The 22,681-nt window shown below is 35.8% G+C and overlaps 2 protein-coding genes across 2 annotated transcripts; both read right to left on the minus strand.

Moving 5' to 3' along the window:
- Positions 1–14,195: 14,195 nt before the first annotated feature.
- On the minus strand, positions 14,196–15,543 carry LOC141595265 (uncharacterized). Its single transcript, XM_074415228.1, has 2 exons — positions 15,023–15,543; positions 14,196–14,904 (listed from the first exon to the last, which is right to left on the minus strand). Exons 1-2 carry the CDS (start codon positions 15,541–15,543, stop codon positions 14,196–14,198), a joined length of 1,230 nt encoding a protein of 409 aa, XP_074271329.1.
- Positions 15,544–15,673: 130 nt separating this feature from the next.
- On the minus strand, positions 15,674–18,885 carry LOC141595266 (uncharacterized). Its single transcript, XM_074415229.1, has 4 exons — positions 18,870–18,885; positions 17,556–18,754; positions 16,301–17,461; positions 15,674–16,246 (listed from the first exon to the last, which is right to left on the minus strand). The coding sequence occupies exons 1-4, from the start codon at positions 18,883–18,885 to the stop codon at positions 15,674–15,676; spliced, it is 2,949 nt and encodes a 982-aa protein (XP_074271330.1).
- Between the last annotated feature and the right edge of the window lie 3,796 nt (positions 18,886–22,681).

The following is a 22,681-nucleotide window of genomic DNA, read 5'->3' on the forward strand; positions in this document are numbered from 1 at the left end:
CGGATTAGCAAAGGTCGAAACTTGAATGAAACTAAACGAGGTGAAAGTTTGTTAAAACTGGAAAACAAACTAAAAGCAAGTACAAAGACGAATTCAAACGACTCGATATGGAAAAATCGAATCCTTCAAATCCGGGTTTGAATAAATCACGAAAACCTCCAAATATTGATTATAAGGGATTTATGTTGAAAAAGATTTGATAAAAAGAGTTAAGAAACTGAAAAAGATAAGGGTTTGAAGAAAATAAGAAATAAAACAAGAAAATACCTTCGAACGAAGCAACGAAGAAACACGAGGAAGAAGAAGAAGAAGAAGAAGAGCAACAGCGGCTAAGCAGCCTCTGGAATAGGCGCAGCAAGTTCCGCGACTGATCCAGGAGGCGTAACAGCTATTGCGTTTCTTCTCGACGGTGTTTCTCTTATGTTTCATAAAAAAGGTTTTAAAAAAGGGTTTCCGAAGAAGGTTTTAAACATTCTTATAACATAAATTATTACAAAAAATTATAATACCGAAATAAAACAAGATTAAAGTGGGATTTTACACCCTCAGACTTACATGTTAGCGTCGCGAGATTTAACTAAATCGGCTTTTAGTGGAACTCGACTCGATTTATGCAAATATGAAAGTACCCTTGAAAAAGGATTTAAAAAGATTGATTTAATGTGAATGTGTAGTGGTCAAATTGGTCGGTCTAGGCAACGTGACTGGTAACCAGAATGATCTGGCTTACGTGGTCGCGTAGAGTAAGAACGTAGGCGTCAAAAACCAAGAGCGCAGTCTTAGAATGCAAAGGGAGAAGAGAAGGGCGGACACTCGCGTGAGAAATATGTGAGGCAAAAGCCTCTATTTATACTAATTACGAGGTAGGGGCTTAGGAAAGAGCTATGACGAAATTAGGAAAGGAAACAACCGACCTAGGTTGAAACACAGAAACTTGGATGAAAAGAAAGTTCTGAGAAAAAGCGCAACATATGTTGCGACCCTTAGAAGATGCGCACCTACTGCTGCGTTTTCACTCGGGTAGTTTCCTTTTGCGCAAGAAAGCGCCGTTTGACAACCTATCGTATTTTAGGCATACGTTTCTCTACAAGAATCAGATTGAGGTGATTTTAGCCAAATAAAATGCACATTTTGCAATGTAAACTTAGCCTAAAAAAGTGACATGGGACTCAAAATGAGATATACTCCTGACATTTTATGACATCCTAACCCTAGGTAGATAAGCACATTGCTTTTTGACACGGGATTGACGGTTTCGGGATTACAAAGGGCGGTTTTGCCCCCGGACTCCGATTTGACTCTAATTACTGCCAAAACGACCGTAATGACACCTAGATTACGACCAAGGGGTAGACAAAAGTGTACCAGTTACCTTTTATTAACCTATCTACAAAACGTTATAAAATCGCGACATATGCTAAACATGCGGCCCAATCATCATTGGGTATTTGGCGGGAGGTGCAGAAACGAGGTTTCTATAGAGCCCCCATTTTGACTGAGACTTGGACAAGGCGAAACTCAAAGTATAGCTCTCAGGTCAATCGAAGATTACAACCTAAAGACTATGGCGACGCAAGGCGGCTGAAGGGGTCTGAGCCAAGGACTTGTTGTCAAAAACATTTTTGAGTATGTCGACTTCCGGGGAGGGTCGTTTAAATCCATTAGACTATGTGGGAAGCTCGCCAGCCATAAGAAGAAACATACCTGCAACACCCCTAGGTGAAACGGGACTGAAGACGCTTCGACAAAACTCTTTATTTGTCATAAAATAACTTGGTGACTGAAGGCATTGGGGGTGAGAGGGCTTCTCAAGAAACTTCTTAACACTTTTGAAGGCTAACTCTGAAGGCTACCTCTAAAGGGAAGGCTTAAGGATAACGCTCTGAAGGACTGAACATGAGGACGTAACTGAAAAGTACTTCTGAAAAGTACTAAAGGGATTATTGAAGGTTACTGAAAGGAAGAGCATATGAAGGATTATCCTAAAGGTTGTCTATGAAGATGGAACATATGAAGGACTGAACTATCCAAAAGGTTATCTAAAGGTTATCTAAATGGATGAATCTAGAGGATTAAAGGCACGTTTATGAAAGATCTGAAGGTACAAAACTCTTCGGAAGATGTTTCTCTATAACTTTGTGGGAAATGTAACATATCAATAGTAGGTAGAACGTTATGGGCACCGCCAGGAAAAGAATCAGCTTCAAAAAAACTAAGGCAGGACATTATAAGCACCGCTGGGGAACAAGGAGGCATGACTTTCTGAGAACCGCCGTGGAGAAAGGCAGGACTTTCTGAGAACCGCCGGGAACAAAGGCAGGATTTCTGAGAACCACCGGGAACAAGGGCAGGACTTTCTAAGAACCACTTAATAATAGTAAACTTGGTAAAAGGCAGGACTTTATGAGAACCGCCGAAAAATAATCAACTTTATATAAGGCAGGACTTTCTGAGTACTGCTGGAGAAGAAGGTGGGACTTTCTGAGCACTACCGAATAATAATCCACTCGCGTCGTCTCAAGCGAATCATACTTTGGTGAGAAATACATGGGCTGTAGAGTGACAATGAATTATCGTTGGGGAAAATCGACGACTAGGAGCATCTTGATCGTCGGGGATAAAACCTTAAGCATTTACGGCAAATACTTCTAGATTTGATTACCGTCGGGGAAAATGAAGACTTGAGCAATGCCCCTAGTTTCAGTGAGCATTGCTTAATTATATGCATGGTTAGTGGATACAAAAATACGAAGTCTAACAGAAAAATAACACGTAAACACATATGCATGTATGCAACCAGCACAAGGACATCGAATGAGGAAGCACATAGGTTTTGCAAAATTTGTTTCTTTATAAAAGTTGTTTAAAACTTGTTTAAAGAAATTTGTCGCTTGTAATGCGTTATGCATATTCAATGGGCTTTAGACACATGACTGACGCGACGTAGACCTTATACGGACGTAGACTAACAGACTGACAAAATATAGACTTAGGTTGACTGACACGATATGGGGATGACTCCGATACGACGCAAGGATGACTTTGCCTAAGTATGCGCAACCCCTAGCCGAATATGGGCGAGAACGCGTATTAGTTCCCAAAGGTAGAAGATCCAATAGAACAATGACACATAAAGGGTATGGCATGGATTGGATGTCTTTCGTCACCGTTTGCTGTAGAATAGACCCATTCTTGAGGCATGAACTTGGAGAATTCATCTAAGACCTTGTTATTATCCTAAAGAAACACTAGCTCGACTTAATCGAGACTCGAGGGGTAAAAGGAAGGATGAAGGAAGGGTGGCATCTCGGAAGAGAAGCCCCCAGGATGAGAATATGACCCTGGAATTTGGTGAAGAAGTGTTTGTTGTGGAAGGTGAAGGAAATGTAGATTCATATACATACTAACATACTCTTATATGTCAAAATTAATTTGTCATAAAATTAAATGTGGATTTTATGCATGCAAACAATATAATAAAAGAGAAGAAATCATATCCTTACATTGTGATTTCGGTTCTAATGGGCACAAAAGAAATCTCCTTTTCTTTTGTTCTTGAGCTTACCAAATGGAAGAACAAGGATTCAAGTGTAGAATCCCTCCCAAAAGCATATACCCAAGGAATACATCTTAATAAACCAATACTATTTAGATCTAGTTATAATAATGGTTTTACAATAAAATTGATACAATATAAATTGTATTTTCACTCTTGAAATTTCGGTCAAGAGGTGGTAATATTTGTGAGTTTATTTCTCTAGATTTCATAATATTTAGAGAGTATATTAATTTTCTCACACTAGAAAATTATATTGTTGTATGAATGAATTTGATTAGGAAAAAAAAAACTCTTTCTTTCCTTTTCATTTTGGCCGAAATTTTGGCCTTGGTTAGGTAGCCCAATAGCTTTCATCTTTGCTCTTCACAAGAGACTAGGCATGCACGCCTACTAGTTAGCTTTTATCATTGTGTCTACCACTAAACAATTAACACAATTTTATTCCACTAACTCCTTATAATTTCGGTACATACAAAATAAAATGGATGGTCCATTTTATTTTATCATTTGTCAATTGTAACATATGTGACATGTTACTTGACATATGAAATTGTAATGTATTTTTAACATATTAAAAATCAACATACTCATAAAATATGTCATATACAAAATCGACTAGTAATTCGTAATTACTTGTACCAAAATGGTTTCCAAATTATAAACTACAACATTCTGTATTTATAATAATTTATTCATTCCGTTTTAATTGTTTCTTTAAACAATAATTTCATCCAAGTAATAAAATAGTTCGATTACTTAGACCGTGTCTTATTTAATCATATTTACAATAAGATACGTAAATTATACTCACAAAATCATCCGTCAATTTTAAGCAATTTAATTAACTCGTATCGATATACGATTAATTAAATAATCAATTAAGAGTATTTCCCTATAGGTATGACCTAAGGGGATCAACCGATCACCACCGTCGCACGACAATAATGTCAAACTCTAGTCACCAATCATTACCGATATATGTTGACCAGTTGACAAAGAAAATATTACATCCCACATGTATTCTTAAAATGAGATTTTAATAATGATATTTAAATCATGTGATCGCACTATTGTTGAGGACACATTTCCCAACAATCTCCCACTTGTCCTCGACAAGTGTGCGTCACCAATTCTCTTGTCCTATTACTATCTCCCACTCAATGCAAGGTGTCTTTCGGTCGTACTTGCAAGTGATCATATCGAGAGTGGTTTCCTCGATCCGGAGAATAACTGATTGACCGGATTTATCTATCATAGATACATTCCGAGCGTGGCCACGCATTCCAGTTCATTACTCCTCGAGTGGCCCCGAGATATTGTTATAACCCGACAAGGATGGACAATTCCTATCGCACTCATTCCCTTCGACTAGCCACAGCCATCATAACCCAAAATATGCCCATTTGACCCCATTTACGAAGGTCGTAGTAACACAAATCAAAGTTAATCTGAAACTGTGCCATCTTAGGTGAATAGTCTTTAGTCAAAAGAATCGACTCATTAGAATACTATAGTAGCTCTCGCCACGACCAGGCTATATAAATTGCCAGAACTCTATAAGCGGTCATAAGGCCCGACAAAGTGTTCCTAACAGTCTTCTTATGTGATCGACTAGTCATCTCACATGACTGTATGGCACTTGAACTTGCCATCAATCGCATCACACTCTAGTCACTTCGAGACGTCACCTCATACAAGTGACTATGGGCGAATACAATGCTAATCCGTGTTCACTTTAACGGGGTTCAATTGTCTCCACAACCCGTTTGGATGTAACAAAGTATAATAAAAGAGTTTTAAAATAAAACTCGAACGACAAATGCGATTATCACACATGAATAGTCAATGCCTGATTACTATTTCATGTTCTATAATCTAATTTGATCTTGTACGTAGTTGTTCATTTCAATTCAATTGAAATGACATGACTCATCATGTTTAGCCTTTGAGAAGGCTTTGGTTAGTAGGCTTTATCAATTTCTTGTACCTTACTCAACCTCACTACATACTCGTTTTCCTTTTGTAATATATACATTTGCATTACAAAACTTTATGAGTACGTGTCGAGATCCAATCAAGACATAGGCCCTCTAGCCTAAGAATAGCTCCCACTGTTTTCACAGTGTGCGGGACTCATCCTTCTTGCACATCTCATGATCACAAGTGTACTCAATTTCCGTTATAAATATCACTCATTGTTCTTTATTGCCTAGAACGATTCTAGAAAATCTACTTCTTAATTAACATTTCCACAATGGTATCTTAACCATCCTAATGTGTTTTGATTATGGTTTTGTCGGAAACCATGCGCAATCTCAATTGTCAATTGTCACTTGTGTAACACCCTTACACAACATTGCATCATAAACACTTTGCTTTACTTCCTTAATGCTTCTGCAACCACTTAAGGGTAATCTTTATAGCTTACTTGGTAAAGATTACTTAAATTCGATTTTTGAAAACAATTCATCATACTCAAAGTATATGAAGTGTTATACATCATTACTCATTTAATTCATCAGGCAGCGGAAGCAAATGGAATCAATCAAATATGTTCAATTAATTGAACTAGTCATGAATCTTATCAACATAAGACTTCTTCATCGACGCTAATATCATGTGGATTTATCTTCATAAATCCGGATATTCCAGATGTATTATAATACTCCAAAATTCTTAAATCATTCTCAATGATCAATATGTCATCCACATATCGGACTAATTAAAATTTCTGTAACTCCCATTAAACTTCATGTATAAACACAACTTCTTGACTTATCGAGAAATGTTTTATCACATGATCAAAATGTTGATTCTAACTCATTTATGTCCTACTTAAGACCCTCTCTTAAGTTTCACATTATCTTAGGATTGCAAGAATATACTAAACTCATGATATGTATTGAATACATTCCTTCTATTGAAGAAGCGGGTTTTAGATTCACTTGCTACGTATTTCATAACCTCATAATGAAACACAATCCTTAAGAAGATCCAAATAGACTTAAGCATTTCAACTAGTGCAAAACCCTTTGCAACCAATCTTGCTTTGAAATATCTCTTTATTAGTGCAAAACCCTTTGTCACTAATCAAGCCCTTTCGTTTCGGATTTTCACGGCTCTAGGCCTTGTATTGAGTTGTGACTTAAACACTCTTATGTAAGTCATATGTTCATTACTTTCTAGAAGTAATCAACTTGAATCAACCAATTTCATTTGTAAGTTATAAGCTTTTTACTTTCTTAAAAGTAGCATGAATTCATCATTTTTAACAAGTGACGAATTTAACCTCCTAGGTTTTAAAGAAACAATATTTTACACAAAACGTCTCATGTAGCCAAGTGCGACATAACATTCTCTGTGGCATTCTTTGTGGCTCTTGAATAATTTCTCCCACTCTGTCTTCTAAAATAAACTTGTATTTTAGAAAGACAGCTTCACGAGCCGCAAACCCGTCGTACTCGTGAGAAAAGAAAGGGAAAAATGAGCATTTGTTTCTTGTGAAAACTTACAAATATGGTACCCTTACCATTTCATATCTCATATGATTTAGTGGAACATAATTTAGACAAAATGATAAAATCCCCAAGGGATCAAGTAACTCAAAGTAACTTGATCGAAGTCCAAACCATATCGAATAGCGTTTGATTTCTTATCCAACCACACATTGTCCCATAATGTGTGTTAAGAGAGATTAACTTGTGATACTATATCACATTTCCTTTGCTTATATCAAAGTCTTCACTTTGATAATCCCATCACGACTAAATCGTGATTTCTTTAACTCTTTAAACTTCTTTAAAGATTTTCTATTTACCTTATTAAGTTAACACATTAGCGTCAACTTAAATCGTTGGTAAAAGAGAATGATCAACCTATTATGGATCAATGATTTATAACCTCGATCTCCTTTTCAACCAAAAGGTACGAGATATCTTGCTTTGAATACAAGATACGCATATACCATTAATAATCTATTGGTTTTAAGAGTACTCGATAACTCTTTGCGTTCATCATTCCAAAATCTTAAGGTTTAATCTTGGGTTACCAATTTTTGAGTCTTGCATCATCTTCATGATATATTATTCTAGTTTGGTTTAGAATATAATCACCTTGATAATGGGCTAGCCATACATCAAATCGTGGTGTATAGGGTCACAAAAGTGAAAACCTCTTTTGTATCTTAACAAGTTTATATTCTTATTTAGAGTTTATGCACTTAATAGTCATAATTAAGTACAACTTTAAATCCAAAAACTAGATTGAGTACACAATTACTCTATCTCTCGACATTATTGTTGCTAGTCGTGATATTCTAATCATCCTATGTATCAAGTACAATGATAAAAACCTCCACTGGTTTCTAATATTGACGAAGTGGTACTAGCAAAATTTATGTTTAATCAAATAAACATTTAAAGAAGAAGGTCCCATTAGATGTCCCACAACTAAGTTGTTGATTCTTCAATAATTTGGGGCAGTTTCCTTTCTTGTGTCCAACATTTAAGACAATGGAAACTTTATTGGTCGGGATTGATAGGTTTAGTATCGTCATTCCTCAATGACTTTACTTGTAACATTACCTTGTATCAATTCCATTATTATCTTTACTTCTTGAACCTCGTCCTCATCTTAACGGTTTAAGAGAATGCTCCCACTCATTTCAATGAGTCTTTGCTTTGAGAAGCAAAATTGAATTCATGAAGATTACTCTTCACTTGTTCGTTTTAGTCTAAAAACTTTCATTGAAGTGGTTGCGTTATTTTGGTCAATTACGAATTCTGAAAATCTAATCACCAAAACAATTTATCGCTTCAAGGTACTTAATTCAATTAAGCATATGAAACATAGTCCATTGTAAGTAGAAGTGTTAGTCAAGAATCAAAAACCTGTTTGATAATGAATAACTTTAATCTATACTCTTTACAAGAGATCCTTATCAATGGTTCATTTGAGGTTTTAGAAGCAAATTCATATTTGTCTTTAGTTATGATGTTTTAATGGAGATTCGTATCAAAATCGAAATGATATCGTATATGAATTGTGGTAAAGAAATAGAACAATATAATAACGGAATAGTGGAAAACAAAACATTCATCGTTATATTAATACTTGTAAACAAGTATAGCATTTACATAGTGACCTCTACCCAACTATGATAAATGATTCCAGGATCCAAATTCATATTAACTTGGGCACGGGGTAGCCGATGAAACCCTTATAAATATAACTCGGTGGATTAACTCTTTAATCGATTCTATACTTTTAGAACTCTCGGTCGATAAAATTACTCTAATATTTATCTATAGCCCAAAACACATCAACAAGGGCACGGGGTAGCCGATGAAACCCTTATCAATTACTTTTGTTGAGTTCAATCCAAATTTCGAATAAATGTGTCCATTATCCAAACCCACATTAACTTAGGCACGGGGTAGCCGATGAAACCCTCATCAACATGAATTCGGTGGATTAACATTTATCACCCACTTCCCCTACGTAACAAGGTTTGTACCCCGGGGTAGCCGAGTGCACTCCCTCGCGAAATAGGTTTTCATGGTTTCTACTATTTGGTAAGGCTATGTCTCAATTAATTGTTTTAGCGAGAGGTCATGTCAATTTATTATCTATCACGTTTTAAGTGAACTAAAGCGGTGAACTACGATAATTTTAATTGACACGGTCGATAAACTCGATGAAGGACACTGCATGTTTTAGTTATGGCGATTTAGCGATGCATGTGACATAAAATAAAATGCAAGCATAAAAATAAATAAATCCTAGTATGGCCTTCCTAGAATAGAAAAACTATTTAACTATTACATATTCGGAAACCAACTCCATTGGTCCCTTGAACTTCGGTTGTGGCACGCATCTCGATGTAACACCGTCTTTATGTATCGCCATTCTTGAAGAAATCCGTCTTTAGGAACTCCGAGATAAATAAAATTACATAATAAATTACATAATTTCCTATTATACATATGTAATTAAAATAAAATAAATCTATTAAATTACAAAACGGTGATACGAGATCACAATAAAAATTACAACCGAATCGATATTCCCATACATTTCGGGAAATACCAATTAAAATCTAAGGCCATACTAAGTAAAATTACATAATTCAAAATTACATAAATTAAAATTATGACAATCATAAAGAAAAATGCAGCATTATAATATGTATGAACATGCTCAATTTTATGCTAAATCGCCTTTCAATAGCCAATATCGTATATTACTCGGTTTTTACGGATTTGCGTGATTTCAACATTTTTATAATCACAAAAATACATAAACTCATATTTATGCTTAAGTTAATTACCCTAACCTCTTGGGACTCAAAATTTAGTCTTCACTAATAATTTGACCATAATTAACCCATATCTTATAAAATTGTTCATAAATGGACCAAAAATTACAAAAATAAGCTATTAAACTTCAAATAAATCACAAAACTTCAAATAAATTCAAAATTTGAAATTTAAATTCATGAACATTCTGGAAAAATACCATGACACTCATAATGTTCAAAATCTTAGGTTAAAAATTTCGAAATTTTCCGGAAAAACAATGTTGCGGTTTATCGATTTTTACTAAAATAATCATAAAACATGAGGAAAAATTATATTCATTAACTTTTCAATTTTAGATCTGAAAAAGATAATAAAAAGCAACATTAGACGTTTTTCCTAAGTCATAGATTATGTTTTACTAATATTCCACTAATAATGTCACTATTTATGCTATTTTTCTTCAAAAATCCATAAATCATGCAAAAAGACTTCTTTATAGCCAATTATTTTACACACATCTTTTAAAATTGCATGTGACAACATATTTATTTTCTATGACCAGATTCGAAATTTAACTCATATTAACCTATTTTTCACCTAAATCCGAATTTAATAATGAAAAATTCATTTTTCGAGCATAACAAGTCCAAAAATTATGACAATTTACAGGTTATCTCAAAATAATATATGTGACAACATATCCAAAAACCAAGTGAAAATTCGAAGTATAGCTAATTTTAGACCAAAAATGACATTTTTATTCATAAAATCACATTTAAATGCCATTATTGTAAATTATGAACAATAAAAATCCGAAAAATTAACCAAAATATCCTAAAACATTTTAGGACCAGAAATATTAACATGCATGGATTGATTTCGTGATATCTCATAATAACACAAATTTTACAAGTTTTATTTGTTATTCTTATAACTCGGAAAAACTTTTAACCGATTTGCATGCAAACAACCGTGGCTCTGATACCAATTGAAGGATGTAGATTCATATACATAGTAACATACTCTTATATGTCAAAATTAATTTGTCATAAAATTAAATGTGGATTTTATGCATGCAAACAATATAATAAAAGAGAAGAAATCATATCCTTATATTGTGATTTCGGTTCTAATGGGCACAAAAGAAATCTCCTTTTCTTTTGTTCTTGAGCTTACCAAATGGAAGAACAAGGATTCAAGTGTAGAATCCCTCCCAAAAGCATATACCTAAGGAATACATCTTAATAAACCAATACTATTTAGATCTAGTTATAATAATGGTTTTTCAATAAAATTGATACAATATAAATTGTATTTTCACTCTTGAAATTTCGGTCAAGAGGTGGTAATATTTGTGAGTTTATTTCTCTAGATTTCATAATATTTAGAGAGTATATTAATTTTCTCACACTAGAAAATTATATTGTTGTATGAATGAATTTGATTAGGAAAAAAAAAACTCTTTCTTTCCTTTTCATTTTGGCCGAAATTTTGGCCTTGGGTAGGTAGCCCAATAGCTTTCATCTTTGCTCTTCACAAGAGACTAGGCATGCAAGCCTACTAGTTAGCTTTTATCATTGTGTCTACCACTAAACAATTAACACAATTTTATTCCACTAACTCCTTATAATTTCGGTACATACAAAATAAAATGGATGGTCCATTTTATTTTGTCATTTGTCAATTGTAACATATGTGACATGTTACTTGACATATGAAATTGTAATGTATTTTTAACATATTAAAAATCAACATACTCATAAAATATGTCATATACAAAATCGACTAGTAATTCGTAATTACTTGTACCAAAATGGTTTCCAAATTATAAACTACAACATTCTGTATTTATAATAATTTATTCATTCCGTTTTAATTGTTTCTTTAAACAATAATTTCATCCAAGTAATAAAATAGTTCGATTACTTAGACCGTGTCTTATTTAATCATATTTACAATAAGATACGTAAATTATACTCACAAAATCATCCGTCAATTTTAAGCAATTTAATTAACTCGTATCAGTATACGATTAATTAAATAATCAATTAAGAGTATTTCCCTATAGGTATGACCTAAGGGGATCAACTGATCACCACCGTCGCACGACAAACGAATGTCAAACTCTAGTCACCAATCATTACCGATATATGTTGACCAGTTGACAGTAAAATATTACATCCCACATGTATTCTTAAAATGAGATTTTAATAATGATATTTAAATCATGTGATCGCACTATTGTTGAGGACACATTTCCCAACAGAAGGGATGGTAATTGAGGTTGGAAATTGATGGTTGGGGTGGTTGTGTCCTTGTTACAGAATTGCCTACGTATTCACGTGGAGTGAAATCAAACTAAATCATAGTTCTAAGTGTGTGCCTAAGCTATGTTGTTAGGGCCAAAAAGTGCATGAGTCAGGAGGGTAACAATCCTTTGGCGACTCAGAGAACCGATTTGAGATAACTCCTTCTGATCATAGTCCAAAGAGGTATAATTAAGTTTGTAAAAATTTCCTTATCGTGTGAGCGCACACGAAAGTGGACCCTAAGGGTGATGTGGGTATGTCCCGTTCTGGGTAGCAAACTATTTGAAGACTCCGTGTCTGGCTCAAGGTGAAACTGGATTGAATATTTGGAATGTGGAGCTCGAAAATAAAAGGGTTTGATGAACAAATATCTGGAGCTTGATTTTGTGGAGTTAATGCTTGATGGGATTATGGCTTGTAATGTGGCTTGGAAATGGAGTCTCGGGCTTGATGTAGCCTGAGCACATAAAGGTAGGTTAATTGATGCGGGATCGAGTTTCCATGTCTTGACTATAAAGGATGGGTATACTTGATAAGCTTGAGAGGATTCTCAAAATTCCTAACTATCTCCCTATAAGGGTCTCGAAAAGTACTTAGGGTGTATGATGTGTGAAAGGCTAAGTGAGGGTGCTAGCTGACCATCTTCTTCGACGTCTTGAGGTTCTATATAGACTTTAGCATTATTCTGTTCAGTATTTGTGTAACACCCCACGGTAATTGAAGAGGTCCAGTGATAGGCTTAAATGACTAGTGCTTAAAGGGATTGGAAGTACTACTCATATCAACAAAGTGGACTTTCTTTTATGGTCATCCATGCGAAGAACTCCAAAGTTAAGCATGCTTAACTGGGAGTAGTCTTAGGATGGGTGACCTCCTGGGAAGGTTTCCGGAATGCGCATGAGTGAGGACAAAATGCGCTGTAAAGGACCCGTGTTGATCTGTGGGCCATGTACACAGCCTGGTGAGCAATCATAAGTAACCGCTCCCGGCCCGGTTTGGGCCGGGGTGTTACAAGTGGTATCAGAGCAACCCTGCGACCGTGTGGTGATCGGAGGCAGTTGTTATACGCTCCTGGAGGCAGTGGTTATACGCTCCATTGTGATCACACACCTAGCGGGGGAGGATTCTGGGTTAGCGGTTATGCTCCCAGGCGCAACGAGGACGTTGCGTTCTTCAAGTGGGGGTGACTGTAACACCCCACGGTAATTGAAGAGGTCCAGTGATAGGCTTAAATGACTAGTGCTTAAAGAGATTGGAAGTACTACTCATATCAACAAAGTGCACTTTCTTTTATGGTCATCCATGCGAAAGAACTCCAAAGTTAAGCGTGCTTGACTGGGAGTAGTCTTAGGATGGGTGACCTCCTGGGAAGGTTTCCGGGATGCGCATGAGTGAGGACAAAATGCGCTGTAAAGGACCCGTGTTGATCTGTGGGCCATGTACACAACTTGGTGAGCTATCATAAGTAACCGCTCCCGACCTGGTTTGGGCCGGGGTGTTACAATATGTCTAAATAAGAATTGAAGTTTTTGTATAAAACGCAAAGGGTTTCTCAATTATGAAATTAAAACAAGCGTTGTGCCCTAACATACCACGATTAAGTTTATGGTGAGACCATACAAATCAAGGTAATTATATTCAAACTAGAAATAAAATGTCATATATATATAAGACTCGAGTTGGTGACCCCAAATTATTTCTCATTTCTCGATTGAATATCGCATTAAAACTAGTTTTGACTAGTATCCCGCACCATTTGATTGTGAATCTCATGAAATGTGCGTATCTTATATTCAAAGCAAGATGTTTTCGTGACTTTTCTTGAAAAGTATAGCGAATAGAATAAGCTATTCACCTAATTACACTTCAATGTATTTTTTTTTTTTTGGTAAAATGTAAGTAATATTAAAAACCATTGAACCAACCAATTACATCATCATCGTTTTAATGAACAAGAAGGAAAACGGTACAACAATGCTAATGAAACAACTGCCTATACCATTCCTTCTCTCTGCCTTTACACATCCTCTACAACCTCATCATTATAGCCCCCTTAACTAATTTGACAATCTTTTCAGGCCGAGGGACCACATGCTCAATCCTACATCTGTTCCTTGCATCCCAAATATGGTAAACAAGGCCTTGTAAACAAGCTGCAACAACCTGCTTTCTGAACAAACTCTGAAACCGTTTATGAGTCCACCATTCAACATAGCCTGTATCAGGTACCTGAGTATTCAGCATATTGTTCAGTAGCTGCAGACACAATCTGCTGAATGTACATCCAAAAAATAGATGAGAGTGGTCTTCTCCATCATTACCACAAAGTACACACACAGAATCATGGCAGATTTGCATTTTCATCAGTCTATCCTTTGTCAATAACCTCCCCTGAACTGCAACCCATCCCATAAAACAATGTTTAGGTAAGCTATACCTATTCCACACAAAATGAACCCATGGAACCTGTTGCCCATTAAGACCCCCTAACCAAGAGTAGCCTTGCTGAATAGTATAGTGATTATCCTGCTTCAACCACCAAGAGTCTACATAACCTTGTTTCAATTTATCCTTCACTCCACAAATCTTCCTCCACGACCAGCTAGCAGTGCTTTTAGGATTATAGGAGAACCAGTCATCATGTTTCATATAGATAGCATGAATCCATTTCACCCAAAGGTGATCCTCCTTGTTGGCAATCCACCACACATATTTACCAAGAGCTGCCACATTCCATCTTCTCAAATCAACAATGCCCAAACCACCCAACTTCTGAGTCTGACAACAAGTATCCCAGGCAATTAGGGGGGGGGGGGGGAGAATGAGCCACCTCCTTACCCTGCCACAAGAAACACCTGCACAAGGCTTCAACTTTTTTAAGAACATTAGCAGGCAGAATAAATATTCTTGCCCAGTAACAATGCATGGAGCTAAGCACGGCTTTGACCAGCACCAGACGGCCAGCATATGAAAGCTTTCTGGTGCCCAGAGATCTTATTCTCTCAACAACTCTATCCACTAGTTTAGCACATTCCAAAGATGTAAGACCTTTAGCAGCAATGAGAACTCCCAAATATCTAAAAGGGAGTTTCCCCTCAGTCATTCCAACAAGCTCACAAATCTCAGCAACAAAACCTCTGGCCAAACCATTACTATAAAAGAAAGATTTCCCTTTATTCATACATAAACCAGAAGCACTAGAGAAGGTCTCAAAGGCTCTCAATAAAATCTCAACAGACTTCACATCACCTCTACTAAACATAAGAAGGTCATCCGCAAAGCAAAGGTGAGTGAGCTTAAGAGGCTTACACAATGGGTGGAATTTAAAGCCATCATAATCCTGAACTTCACTAAGGATTCTACTTAAATATTCCATTCAAATGGTAAATAGTAAGGGGGACATAGGGTCCCCTTGTCTAATACCTCTTTGAGCTTTGAAAAACCCAAAGTTTTCACCATTTAAGGCAATAGTGAAGGAAGGAGTTGTCACACACTCCATAATAAGCTTAGTAAACTGTTCTGGGAAACCTAAAGCACCCAGCATTCCTTCCAAAAAAACTCCACTCAATGCTATCATATGCTTTTTGCAAATCCACTTTAAACATCACCCTAGGAGAACAAGACTTCCTACAATACAACTTCACCAAATCCTGGCACACCAAAATATTTTCAACAATATCCCTACCCTTGACAAAAGCACTTTGATTAGGGCTAATGATGAAAGGCAACACCTCACTCAGTCTGTTACACAGCAACTTGGCAATACACTTGTAGATAGTATTGCAACAAGCAATAGGACGGAATTGAATCACAGACTGAGGCATATCAACTTTAGGAATCAAAGTAAGAACAATATTATTAATCTGTTTTAGCAGCCTGCCATGAGTAAATAAATCCTTGACAGCATTAATAACACTAGGACCAGTGACACCCCATGTGTCCTTGAAGAACTGACTGTTATAACCATCAGGGCCAGGGGCCTTGGTCCCTGGAATGGAAAACATTGCCCTTCTAATTTCCTCCCCAGTAACAGGTTTCAGGAGTTTTTGCCTTAAGTCATCAGTTAAAACTCTTCCTTTCTATACAGTGGGGACATGAACAGAGGCAACACTCTTCTGAGTACCCAAAATAACTTTGTAGTAATTTTCAAATGCTCCATTAATACCTTGAGCAGAAGAGTGACAATTGCCATTCATATCAGTAATATTCACCACTTTACTCCTATTCCTGTGAGCTCTGATACTAGCATGGAAGTATGTTGTATTATCATCACCATCAGCTACCCACTCAGCCTTAGCCTTTTGAGCTAAAAACTGATGCTTAGCCTCCATCATAATAGCATATTCCTTAGACAAAGCTCGTTCAGTTGCAACCAAGGTAGGATCCATAGGTTGAGCTCTCAAATCCTTTTGTACATTATGAAGAGCCATGAGCACTATGGCAGTGTTATTCTCAATATCATTGAAAGAATCCTTATTCAACATTTTTAGCTTATATTTAAGCATTTTCAACTTTGAAGTAAGCTGAAACATCAAAGTGCCCTCAATAGAATTCTGCCAGTGATTCCTGATGACAGACTCGAACTCAGGATGCAAGGACCACATGTTAAAGTATTTAAAAGACCCCTTTCTCCTCTGCACCTGCTCAGTAAACTGGACCACACAAGGACAGTGGTCAAAAATCCCTTCTGGCATGAAGTGTGCATATGCATCAGGGAACAAATGCATCCATTCATCATTAACCAACAACCTATCAATTCGACAGTAGACTCTTGTAGCCACCTCTTGCTTATTGTTCCAGGTGAAAAAAGAGCTAGTAGCATTAATGTCCTTAACTTGACAAAGATCAAGACAATCCTGGAAAGGTTGGATTTCATTCACAGTAACATCCGAGCCAATCCTCTCATGAAATGATAAAACATTATTGAAATCACCCCCTATAGCCCAAGCACCAGAACAGCTGCCAGCATATTCAATCAATTTCTTCCACAGGTCCCTTCTTAACACTGCCTTGTTGAACCCATAAACTATTGTTAACCAATATCTCATATCATTAGCCTTATCCCATACTGCACTATGGATAGTTTGGCTAGTAATATCCTTAATATCAACTTCAAAATAAGCTGGATTCCATATTAACCAAACCCTACCACCTTTATGAACACCATTATTTGTGGAAATTGCCCAACTAGAGCAAATATTATTCCTAACCCTAATCCAATTACTACTCTTAACTCTAGTCTCAATCAAACCAAATAGCCCAATTTTATTAGAGTGGAGGAACCACTTTATTTCCTTTTGTTTATTAAGGCTATTCAGTCCCCTTATGTTCCAGAAACCGATATTATCCATTCTCAATTCTGGGGCAGGACCCTTCCTCAACCACTACCTTACCCAAGATCTTCCTTCCATTAAAACCATCTTTAGCCAACTGAACTGATTTCTGTAATGCACTATTAAAAGTGTCCATGAAAGTGTGCTTACCAGGTCCACCAGTACCTGAAACCACCTGTGTATTCAACCTTGTGAGAATTCTAGCAGGGGTCATAGGATACACAGTGACTTTAGGGGTGACAGTAACCCTTGGAGGCACTTTAGATGAAGGGGTCACAGTTTTAGCCATGGGACCTGGAGGGTTAGGAGCAAGACCATCCTTTGCCTTGTTCACAGGCCTCCAAACTTGCTTAGGGACCTGCTTTGCAGGGTTTTTAGGAATTGCCTGAGCCTTCCTACAGACCTCTGCAGTGTGCCCCATACCTTTACAGGATGTGCACAGGATAGGAAACCAATCATACTCCACTCTAACTTTCTTGACCCTTCCTTGTTCATCCTTAAACAAAATATTTTCAGGGAATTGTTGATCCATCTTAACATTAAAGAGAATTTTGGCAAAATTTAACAAGGTTTTCTGCTGAGTAGGCTTATCACAACGAATATACTCCCCAATACTACTGCTAATCTTCTTCAAAGCATTAACTCCCCAAAACTTTAGGTCAAGCCCAATCAGTTTCACCCAAATAGGCACTTCAGAAACCTTATGTTTAATCAATTCAGTCTCTGGTGTCCATTCATGGATAATAACCGGCTTATTATCAAACATCAATTGACCTGCAGCGAGAGCCTGTTTCTGCATAATCTCAGACTTGAATCTAACAACGAATATACCATTTGGCATAAATGAAACCTTATCAACATCAAACCTACTCCAAACACGTCTAATGAATACATTAACAACATTCCAAGGAGGATTGACACCTAAAATATAGCAGTAAACAGAAGTTTTCCAAAACTGTATCTCGGGTTCTACATCCTCAGCAGCTAATTGGACCATTACCTTAGGGTTTGCAGGGGTATCGCGTTTCTGCATCCTCTTTTCAAAGCTTCGCGTCATCACCTCTGTCAACGACCCATCAGGATTCTGACTTATCTCCGCATCCACTTTGTCGTCCAATTCCTCTGGCGTATCATCCAAATCCAGTTCCAAATCGTAAGGTAGTAAGCATCGTGCTGGATTCTTAGAGGTTAAATGAACAAGTTCCTCATCACAATCTTCCAGTAATTCTTCGTCGATCAATATTTGTTTACTAGCTGACTTTTTTTTGTGAATTTTTTGAATTTTTTGTGTTTTTTTGTGTTTTTCTAGATCTAGCCATTGCAGAAATCTATGAAAACAGCATAAAAATCTAGAGCTTTCTCTCTCTACCTTTCTCTCTCACCATCTTTTTATGACCAAGAAATTATTAAACCTTACAGCAATTCAATTACACTTCAATGTATGGTCGAATATATTTTCAATATGAGAAGGTCATTATTACTTCTTCTCTTTTACCGACAAACTAGGAAGATACTTGGTATCCGCTTAATGAGGTAAGAAGAGAAATTCCTTGAATAAATTCCATGAATTCTTCTTATGAAGTATAAAAACCAAAGTATTAGTACTTTGTTAAAATGGGGAAAAATAAAGTGATGACTTTTATCTGCACCAAAAGAGAGTGACATGGTATCACAAGTTCACTTTCATTACGATATGATTGAATATTTACTATAAATTTGGAAGTAGTTTTTATCACATTTTGTCTAGTATTTATTTATTCCACTAAAACAAAACATAGTTAAAGCAATCAATTACAATTCATATATGATATGATTAGGCATGGTACCTAAATTGTAGCTTGTTTCGGAAGAAAGCATATGGCTTTGTAACCTAACTATCACGAGAACAATAGGTTTGTGGCTCGTGATGCTGTCTTTTGAGATAAAGACAGAGTGGGAAAAAATGTTCAAGAGCCACAAACTGAGAATAAGACGTAGGAAGATGTTCCTTCTTGATCAAAATCAGTAATTATTTCTTCGAAACCTAAAATGGACAGGAGTCATGTTACCTTTTGAAAGTAATAACCCTGTTACTTCTTAAAATGCTTTATCTAGTCTCAACTCCACAAGAGTCCGAAATATGCATAAACATGAAAATGTTTATTTAGCTTGGTTGGTTTGTGGCAAAGGGTTTTGCACGCAACAACAACGCTTCATTGTATTCGGATATGATTTGATATAGTTGGATTTTAAAATCATCTTGCATGAGTTTTGTAAATCGCAACTATCCTAAGGTTTGATACAAACTTAAGAAGAAATCTTAAGTAGAAGTTAAGGAGTTGAATTGTATGTTTTGATCATGTGATAAATCTTTCTCTAGTTGTCGATTAGTTTTGTTTATACATGGAGTTTAGTGGGAGTAATGTGGTGTTACTACTCTTATATGTAAGCGACATATTGATCATTGTGAATGATAAAAGACTTAGCAGAAGAATAATACATCTCTAAGGTATCCAGACCTATAAAGATAGATTTAAGAGGATATTAGCATAAAGTTAATATTCTTATGTTAATAAGAATCTTAACAAGTTCAAAAATATTGAACGTGAAGAATTTGAATCCACATGCTTCCGCTGCGAGATTAATTCATTGCGATAAGATGTATTACCATTCTTAAACCTCGTATACTTGGAGTATGACGAGATTTTACAAATCGAATCCTTGAGAGAAGTTTCTATATAGCGACATAGTTCATTATTTAATACTCAGGAAGTACTAAGGATATGAAGCTAAGCATTTAGAAATGAGATGGTTTTATGTGCAAGGAGTTACACAAAAACCATATTCTAATTACATAAGGATAATTGGAGAACCATCTTGGCTATAATTTTAAAGGAGGATATCTGCTAGAAATATCCTAGGCAGTTGAACAATGAGATATATACAATGGAAATTGAATACACTTGCAATAATAAGATATGCAAGAAGGAAGGGATGATATTAGGATTCGGTTTTGTGAATTGGAGGAACTATGGTAGTTCGTTCCAATAACCGAAGGTCCTATACCTACTCGCTGTGAGGACAGTGGGAGCTATCCTAAGGCAGGAGAGCCTATCTCTAGATTGGATCTATACACGTACTCAAGGGTTTTATAATAAAGATTATACATAACAAAGGGAAACAGTATATAGTAAGGTTAGGAAAGTGCAAGGTGTTGGTAAAACTTGCTAACCAAAGACTTTTAATAGGCTAAGCATGATAAGTCATGCCATTTCAATTGATTTGAGATGTATAGTTATATACAATATTAAGTATGGATTATAGATTATGTAGTAATTGATGTGTTATCAATTTTACATATGTGATAATGCACTCATTGTTTGAGTTTTATTCAAAACTCTTTTCTTATAATACTTTGTTTTCCAAATAGGTTGTCGAGACAATATTGAACCATATTAAAGTGAACTGGATTAACATAGTATTTACCCCTAGTCACTTATAAGAGATGACGTCTCCTAGTGTGACTAGAATGTGAGTCATTTGATGGCAAGTTCAAGTGCCATAGGGTCATAAGAGATGACTAGTCGATCACATAGCAGACTGTATGGGACACTGTGTCGGGCAGTGAATGCTTATAGAGTTCTGGTAATTCGCATAGCCTGGTCGTGGCGAGAGCTACTATAGTATTCTTTTGAGTCAATTCTTTGACTAAAGACTATTCGCCCAAGTTGGCACAATTTCTGTGTGACTTTAAATTATGCTCTACGACTTTCGTAAATGAGGTCAAATGGGTATCTTTTGGATCATGATGAGTTGTGGCTAGACAAAGGGAATAATGCGATAGGAATTGTCCACCCCCTTGTCAGGGTTATTTAAAAATCTCAGGGCCACTCGAGGAGTAGTGAACTGAAAATGCGTGGCCTTGCTCGGAAGGTATCTACGATAGATAATTCCGGTCAGACACTTACTCTCCAAATCGAAGAAACCACTCTTGATGTGATCACTTGCAAGAACGACCTGCAAGACACCTTGCATTGAGTGGGAGATTGTAATAGGACAAGAGAATTGGTGACGCACACTTGTCTCGGACAAGTGGGAAATTGTTGGATTATGTGTCCTCAACAATAGTGTGATCACATTATGAAAAATCATAATAAGAATACATGAAGGGATGATTCATTTTTATACGTCAAATGATCAACATTAATCGGTAATGATTGGCTGACTAGAGTTTGACATTACTGTCGTTTGACGGTGGTGATCAGTTGATCCCTTAAGGTCACACCTAAAGGACAATTCCCTTAATAGATAAATTAACTAATTGTATATTAATACAGATTAATTAATTCTTTAAAATTGAACAATTTACATATGTGAGTGAGAATATGAATCTTATTATAATTCGATTAAATGAAATTCGTTTTAGTAATTAAAATGTTATATTACTAATACTTTGTTTTTGAAACAATCAAATTAAGAATAATTAGTTAATTATAATTACAATGTGTTGTAGATTATATTAACATGATCAATTTTATTTACTCGTGATTGTGAATCACTAGTCAATTGTAGTATAAAATTGAATTAATATATGTAATGATATTTAATTGTTAAATATGCATTAATAGTATTAATAACATGTTACATGTCACATGTCACACATTATATGACAAAAGACAATTGACAAAAATAAAATGGAAATCCATTTTATATAATGGACCGTTTTTATGGGTGGTTAGTGGGAGATTATGTTTTGTTATTTTATTTTAAATAGGACATAATCATAATCCTACTTCACTAGCTTTCACCCTAATAAACTTTGATAAGAGAAAAAGAAAAGTGAGAAGGCCATGCATTGGCTCCTTTGGAGCATGCTACCCGGCCATTTCCTTTATAATGAGGACTTCTCATTTTAATTTTTTCTCCTTAGTCATTCTATTTATTTACTCCATATTCTCTCTAAAGAAAATCTCTCTAAAACAAGTTTTTAGAAAATATTTGTTCAAAGATCTAATTTTATAGATTACTAGAAGTAGTAATACAAGATAATATTAGATTATATTTAAGGTTAACTACTAATATGATCTAGTTAATTAATTAGTAGTTTTAAGGGGTTGTCTTGGTGCAATTGAAAGGAGGTTCTCACATTATTGAGACTAAGGGGATCATCCATTTATTTTGAGCTCAAGAACAAGTATAGAA

The sequence above is a fragment of the Silene latifolia genome, chromosome 8 (assembly GCF_048544455.1).
Source record: "Silene latifolia isolate original U9 population chromosome 8, ASM4854445v1, whole genome shotgun sequence".
In the NCBI taxonomy this organism is placed as follows: domain Eukaryota; kingdom Viridiplantae; phylum Streptophyta; class Magnoliopsida; order Caryophyllales; family Caryophyllaceae; genus Silene; species Silene latifolia.